Below are 7238 nucleotides of genomic sequence, written 5' to 3'. Positions count from 1 at the left end.
TTCCAGGACTTTTAGTTTTACCATTGATCCTCCATTGGTCCATGTTTAGCTCCGCCAGTATGCATTTAAGTTACTTTACATTAGTTTAGTTTAATTTGCCTTGGAATTGACTTGAATTTATTTATTAAATGTATTTCTTTTTTATTTAAAATAAAATATGTCATTTAATTTAATTTAAAATTTAATTTTGTAAATTTTTCAAATATATTTTGGTTATAATTTATTTTTAAATCAATGTTCTGTGTTTCTGTTCATCCTCTGCTCCCAGTTTAGCTCGGCTCAGCGTGGCTGGTCACTACGCATGCGCACAACCCGGTGTCCGGTGTCAGCTGTCAGCAGCTGTTGAGTCCATGAACGGACCGAGACACTCAGAATAACCGCGTGCACCCGTTACACAGCCGGTACTGACCTGCTACACAGCCGGTACGGACCCTGCACTGACCCGACACAGGAACGGATCTGGCCCGGCACAGAGCGGCACCGAACCGGGCCGAACCCTGCAGGCTGCAGCTGGAGCTAACGGCTAACTGACAGCAGACCGTCAGCTGTTCTCGGAGCTAACGGGGCTAACGGGCTAACGGGGCCACGCTGCTCCGCTTTGACCCGGTCACTGTCTGGATCCTCGGAACCTTCTCCAGCCGGACCGTCTGCGGGGTTCAGCGGCTGATCCTGGGGGAGCTCCGGCGGCTAAAGGAGTCAACAGAACCGGCAGAGATCTGCCAGCCGGGCCGGGAGAGACGCTTCGACCCGGTTCGGTAGGAGGACCGGGAGCCGACATGTTGATAGGTAAGATAGGCCGGTCCCGGCTGGGTGACCCGGTTCGGTGACTCGGTGCAATGAATCCACAGCTGGACTTGCTAAGCTAGCTAGCCCGAGCTAACGGTACCAGGCTGTGACACGCACTGTTCGGTTCAGCGCAGCTCTCCGCCAGACTCCTTTTAAAAAGTCTCATATTTAACCCACATTCGCCTCGTCGGCGGTTTATTTCTCCCTGCTGGAAACAAGCTTGAGTTTGTTTCTGTAAACAAACCTCTGCTGATCAAATCGGCGCATGGCTGAACCTCCACATGACTTCTGATCAGCTGAAATCTGAACTTTTATTTCTTCATCACCTCTGGGGGCTCCAGCCTCCCTGCAGCAGAACTGCGTGATTCAAGTTCGCTTTCATGTTCAGGAAAATCCAAACCTGGTGTGTGTGTGTGTGTGTGTGTGTGTGTGTGTGTTCAGACCGAACTGGAGGGCTGAGACAGGTAGCTGTCAACAGGTGTTATTGTGATTTAAACAGGGGAAGGGAACTAAAATGAGGAGTTTTGTGAATCAAGTTTGGTGAACATTTTATTGACGTGCCAGCTGATCAGGTTTGGTTCCGATGAGGCTGCTGCTGCCTTCTGTCGGCTGTAACATCATCACGTGTGTTTGTAGCAGTCACAGCAGGTCTGTAGAGCAGCGTCCTCACAAACTTCCACCTTTTTTGAATGGAGTCTGGTGAGCGACTGAACCCACTTAATGAAGCTGTTGATCCTCAGCAGCAGTCGGTGCCGGACCCGGAAACTCCGCCGCCGCCGCCGCCGCCGCAAAGAAACACCGGCGGAGAGGCAAGAAGCACCGGAGAGTCCGAGCAGACGAGACCCGGTAAGAACCCAGCGGCTACACACACACACACACACACACACACACACAGAGAGTCAGAGGCTATATTTAGTGTGTCCTGCGCACTGGGCGAGTTTCAATCCAAGTCAGTCTCTTCCTCACCGTGTCTCTGTCACTACATTCATTTATTACATTAATTAAACAGTGAATCAGGACCTCATGAATTACTTTTTGAACATTTTTAAGGAAATGTGCATCATAATTTATACTTTTTTTTTCCTTTTGAACAAATAGGAGCAAAACATAATTTTCAATATAAATTTCATGAAACATTTCTCTTTGAAAAAATCAAAACCTCCTGAATTCACCAAAAAGCATCGAACCACCTCCAGAGCCCAAATAATCTTGTAGTTCCTCTAAAGTTGAACATCCAGTTTCACGTGGAAACACATGAAACCAACTCAGTTGTCTGAGTCTGACTTCAGCTCTTTTAACTAACTAACTAACTAACTAACTAACTAACTAACTAACTAACTAACTAACTAACTATCCATCCGTCCTCCGTCTGCACCTGAATTCAGACCAAAGTGACAGTGAAGACGAGAACAGGGTCCGGTTGGTTGCAGGTTTCTCCCGTTTCCCCTGCTGAAGCCCAGAACCTGCTGTCGGGCCTGAATGGCTTTCAGTCTCCAGACTGACACCATTCATCAGCCAGAAAGTGAAACACCAGGACCAGTCCCCCGATAATAAGCGTTCTGGCAGAATCATCATGAAAAGTAAACAGACCGGAGGTTAAAATCCTATTTTATGAAATCACCTCAGCCTCAGTGTCTCATTTAAAAAGTCACTAAAACTAATCATTTTCTTCAGCTGTGTTCTGTAGAACATGATCAGTTCTCATCGACTCTCCCGGACCGACCCAGCCGGCCGTCGTGTGACAAATATTCAGAGTTTTCAGATTTGGATTTTTGTAAAATCAGAAATCTCTCCTTCTTCATGTTGTTCTGGTTCCACAGAGCTGCAGGACTTCATGTAGCAGAGAAACATGAACCCCAGTGAAGAAACATGAGACAGGAGCAGGTAACGAGAAATTTTTAAAGTTTAGTTCAAGCAGTTGGGATGCCCTGCTGAATACGTTCCTGACCACTGGGGCTCCACAGGGTTCCTCTGGTTCCTTCCGTCCTCTGGCAGGCAAAGGTCTCCAGCTGACTCAAACTGAGAACGCTGTGGTGCCTGTTTAGGCGTCTGAGTCACCAGGTTTCTGTTTGCGTGTCAGTGAGGAGCTGCCTGTCAGACCAGACTGAGGGCAGCGACACCAGGCCAGTGGGACTGTTTGTGAAACAGAAAAAATAATCAGCTGGTTTGTGACAAACTTCTGAACTGAGTCAAACACTTTCTGCTCAGCTGACTGAAGCAGGTTTGGAGCTCGACCCACTGAGACTCAGTCCAGGAATAGAAGCAGAACCTGAACCATGATCCCACAACACACACACACACACACACACACACACACACACACACACACAGAGCTGCCCTCCATGACATCTCTGAGTCATAGACATTGTTGAGGTTTGCTTGAGCTGCACTAAAATAGACTAAAGTGTGTGTGTGTGTGTGTGTGTGTGTGTGTTATATGATCTATGTTGTGTGTTTCATGCGGTGGCGTGTCCATGGTTTTAGAGTTAGAATCCCAGTTTGGTTTGTTTACATGTTGGACAGTGATGTTCAGTGTGGTTCCACCTGGTTCTTTGAAGGACCTGATGTTTTTACAGTTATATCAGCTGATGCTTTTTTCCAACCTACATCTGAAAGTAGACACACATTCGCATTCAGAGCTGCCGTGCCAGTTGCTGCTGCCGTTGGACGCAACTTGAGGTTCAGAGTCTTGCTCGAGGACACTTCGCCTATTCAGGGAACCGAACCACCAACCTTAGAGGACGACCCACTGCACCACCTGAACCACAGCCGCCTCTGATGTGACCGTGTGAGCAGAGACAGTTCTGTATGAAGTTCAGGAAGGATGAGCGAAGTGTTCCAGCTGAAGTGGTGTGGCTGCCGGTTTATCATCAGAAGAGTTCGCTTCGAGATCCGGTTCTGTTCTGGATCCACTGATCGAGCTGCATTTACACCTTTGTTCTACCTTTGAACCTTCTAGCAAGAGGTCTTAAAATATTCTTTAAAGAACCTCCAATAAACCACAAAAATGGTGCCTTTAGGTGTCATAAATGGTTCTCTAAGGATCTTTGGCAAAAAAGATTCTTTAGAGAATACTTTTTTCAAATAGTTCCCTCAAAATGGTTCTTTCAGGAACATCAAAAAGATCTGGTGGCGTAAACTGGTCATGGGGACGTGGAACGTCACCTCACTGGTGGGGAAATAACCTGAGCTGGTGCGTGAGGTGGAGCAGTACCGGCTAGATGTAGTCAGGTTCATAAGTGTACCTGGTACCAGCATCCCTTAGGCCAAAGGTCGATGATCCACTTCGTAGTCGTATCATCTGCTCTTAGGATCAAGGTTCAGTGTCTTGTCCAGTAATTTTACAAATTACTGAAACAAATATTATCAGTTTATAGAACAGAACTTTGTGGGTCCTAAAAAAAGTTCTTTTTGTTGGATGCTGGTTTGAAGCTTCATGTTGCACCTTTTTGTACTTTGTTGTTTTAGACCTGATGACGTCTGTGACCTTCAGAGTCTGAACACTGATGACAACCTGCCCCCAACACCCCCACAGAGTTACCCCCCGCTGCCTGAAGCACAGTTGGAGAGTTACCCCCAGCTGCCATCAACTCAACCAGAGAGTTACCCCCAGCTACCCCCAACAACTCTGCAGACTTCCCCGCTGCCCCAGAGCATGACAAACACCAGTACCGCACCAGGAAACTCACCAACAGGTCCAGATGACCCACATGAAACCACCACACCAACCATCGAACATACCCCACTGCCCCATCAGATTGCCCATCGAACTCCGTCACCAACCCCCCAGCATACAACACCATTTATAGACACAATAAAATCTCCCGTAGCACAGCCTCCTCCTGAAAATACCTTTCAAACCTCACAGTTCTCAGGCCAGTCACCTCCAACTAAGTCACAAAGCCTCGCCCATAGTCGCAGCCAATCACCACCACCTTTTAGCCATAATGTTACCCAGAATTCTTTCAGATCACATCAAAGGACTCTTTTCAAATCACCTCCAACCTCACCTCACAGTGTTACCCACAATGCCTCTGGTTCCACATCAGTATTGTCCAAAGCTCCTCCCACTCCTCCGCTAAGCCCCGCCCACCCAGATCCCTTCCTGCTGACCTCAGTGACCTTCACCTCCTCCCACCTCTACTCCCCGCTCTGCACCTCCCCTGCTTCCTTCTTACAATCTCTCGACCCTCTGGGCCCTTCCATTGGTCTGCCTCCTGTGATGTCATCATCTACTCAACCACTGACCACGCCCCCTCCACCGCTAAGTCCGCCCCCTGCTGAATTCACTCCTCCTCCTGCTCAGCTGCTGGGCTCTGATGACGAGGAGCAGGAGGACCCATCAGATTACTGCAAAGGTCAGTTCATCAGAGGAATCTTTGATCAATTACCCTATTGATAAGAACATGTGACCGTCTTGAGTGCTCAGTTCCTGCAGTAAATTAGACTGTTTTGATCAATAATAATTAACAATGAAGTTTATTTGCTGCTGATCTTTTTTAAGTAATTTATTTTTAATAATCTGGAGATCTGATTCAAGCCTTTCTTTTTTTTTTTTTTTTTAGAAAATCCACACTTATCATAGATCAGCTGTAGTACCTGGTTGTTCCACCGGGTGGAGCCTCTTGATGTTTAATACTGTAGAGACCAGAGGAGGCGTCACTGAGACCACAGTTCATGTTGGCAGCAGAGAGCATTGTGGGAGTTTAGCAGCAACGGGACCATGACAGAGACTCTGAGGAGGTTAAAGTTAATAGACGATGCCCGATGACATTTATTTAATGCCAGAGTTTACTCGGACAATGTTCTTGAAACTGAATGGCTAATGAGACCAACGTGCCTTTGCGTGTCCTTTTCTGCTCAGTTAGTCATCTGATAAATGGTTAATCATTAACATCCTGTATTGATGACGATGGCACCATTGGTGTGTCTTGCAGGCGGTTACTACCCGGTGAAGATTGGTGACCTGTTTAATGGGAGGTACCACGTGGTCAGGAAGCTGGGCTGGGGACACTTCTCCACCGTGTGGCTCTGCTGGGACCTACAGTACGACACGCGTGACGTTTACCACACGTAAATAAACGTACACGTCAACATGACTGTGGTGTCATGTGATGTTAATGTGCTTGTGTTCAGGAAGAAGCGTTTTGTGGCACTGAAGGTGGTGAAGAGCGCTCCTCATTACACTGAGACGGCGCTGGATGAGATCAAACTGCTGCGATGTGTAAGTGTTTTATCCTCCTCACCTGTCCGACAGGCGAACTCAGGTAACCTGTCTGTCTGTATGTCCAGGTGAGAGACAGCGACCCCTCTGATCCCTACAGGGAAACTATCGTCCAACTCATCGATGACTTCAAGATCTCAGGAGTCAATGGAGTGCGTATCCTTCGTCTGTCTGTCTGTCTGTCTGTCTGTCTGTCTGTCTGTCTGTCTGTCTGTCTGTCTGTCTGTCTCAGTAGTTTCCTCAGCATCTCCCAGATGTTTGCATGGTTCTGGAAGTTTTGGGTCATCAGCTGTTAAAATGGATCATCAAGTCAAACTACATGGGACTTCCTCTGGTGTGTGTGAAGACCATCATCAGACAGGTAACGCGCTGTGGACACAATCACTCGCGAGGCTGCAGGGCCTCGGACTCACTGACTCGGTGACTCGGCTGTGTGCTTGCAGGTGCTGCAAGGACTCGACTACCTCCACACTAAGTGTAAGATCATCCACACCGACATCAAACCAGAGAACATCCTACTGGATGCTGATGAGGTTTACATCAGGAGATTGGCAGCTGAAGCCACCATCTGGCAGAGAGCTGGAGCCCCGCCTCCTTCTGGATCATCAGGTGAGGAGCCGCCCTGTGATTGGTCAGTAAACACTGTTCCTGTCTGTTTAACAGTTTCACATTTTTGAAATTTAAAATGAACGTTATGGTGAAGGTTGTTGTGAAGTGTCCTTCCAGTTAGAAATACAGTAAACAACAGCAGGGAGCAGCCTGTGATAGGATTCAAACATTAGAAGATTCAGAACTTTGTGGTCTTATTGTAATCGCATTACTTCTAAGGACAGCAGAGAATGGCTCGAATTAAAGTACAGGCCCCACAGAAGAAACTAAATGCAACAAAAGTCAGTCCTGTGGCCCCACATCATGATGCTGCCACCTCCGTGCTTCACTGTCAGGACCATGATCCACTGTGGTGGTCCTGGTCAGGTTCACACCAAACATCTGGACTCCATGTGAGCCCAACACATTGATCTCCATCTGACCAGAGGATGTTCTCCAGCATCCACCTGAGCAGAACCCTGAGGTTCTAGTGTGGAGCTCAGACTGTTCTGAGGAAATACTCTGCTGTTAGAGGTAATCTGATTACTGTGAGGGGTCAGACTCGTGACAGTTCAGTGAAATCACAGGACTGTACTCAGTAGTATGAGTGTGTACTCTGTACTATCAGTGTGTACTCTGT

At 47.5% G+C, this 7238-nt stretch overlaps 1 protein-coding gene across 1 annotated transcript in view; it reads left to right on the top strand.

Annotated features, from left to right (window-relative positions):
* The first annotated feature begins 328 nt into the window (after nt 1–328).
* The window catches only part of srpk3 (SRSF protein kinase 3), an 11537-nt gene continuing 4627 nt past the window's right edge, over nt 329–7238 (top strand). The window contains exons 1-8 of the mRNA XM_008304843.1: nt 329–786; nt 1527–1632; nt 4255–5144; nt 5724–5832; nt 5923–6010; nt 6079–6166; nt 6265–6371; nt 6454–6619. Of these exons, the coding sequence (XP_008303065.1) occupies nt 777–786; nt 1527–1632; nt 4255–5144; nt 5724–5832; nt 5923–6010; nt 6079–6166; nt 6265–6371; nt 6454–6619 (1564 nt within the window). The 5' untranslated portion in view covers nt 329–776. The remainder of the gene's footprint in view (nt 787–1526; nt 1633–4254; nt 5145–5723; nt 5833–5922; nt 6011–6078; nt 6167–6264; nt 6372–6453; nt 6620–7238) is intronic.

Source organism: Stegastes partitus, unplaced genomic scaffold (genome assembly GCF_000690725.1).
Source record: "Stegastes partitus isolate 25-593 unplaced genomic scaffold, Stegastes_partitus-1.0.2 Scaffold2332, whole genome shotgun sequence".
Taxonomy (NCBI): Eukaryota; Metazoa; Chordata; class Actinopteri; family Pomacentridae; genus Stegastes; species Stegastes partitus.
The sequence above is the reverse complement of the archived record's forward strand: the minus strand, read 5'-3'. Positions and strand labels throughout refer to the sequence as shown.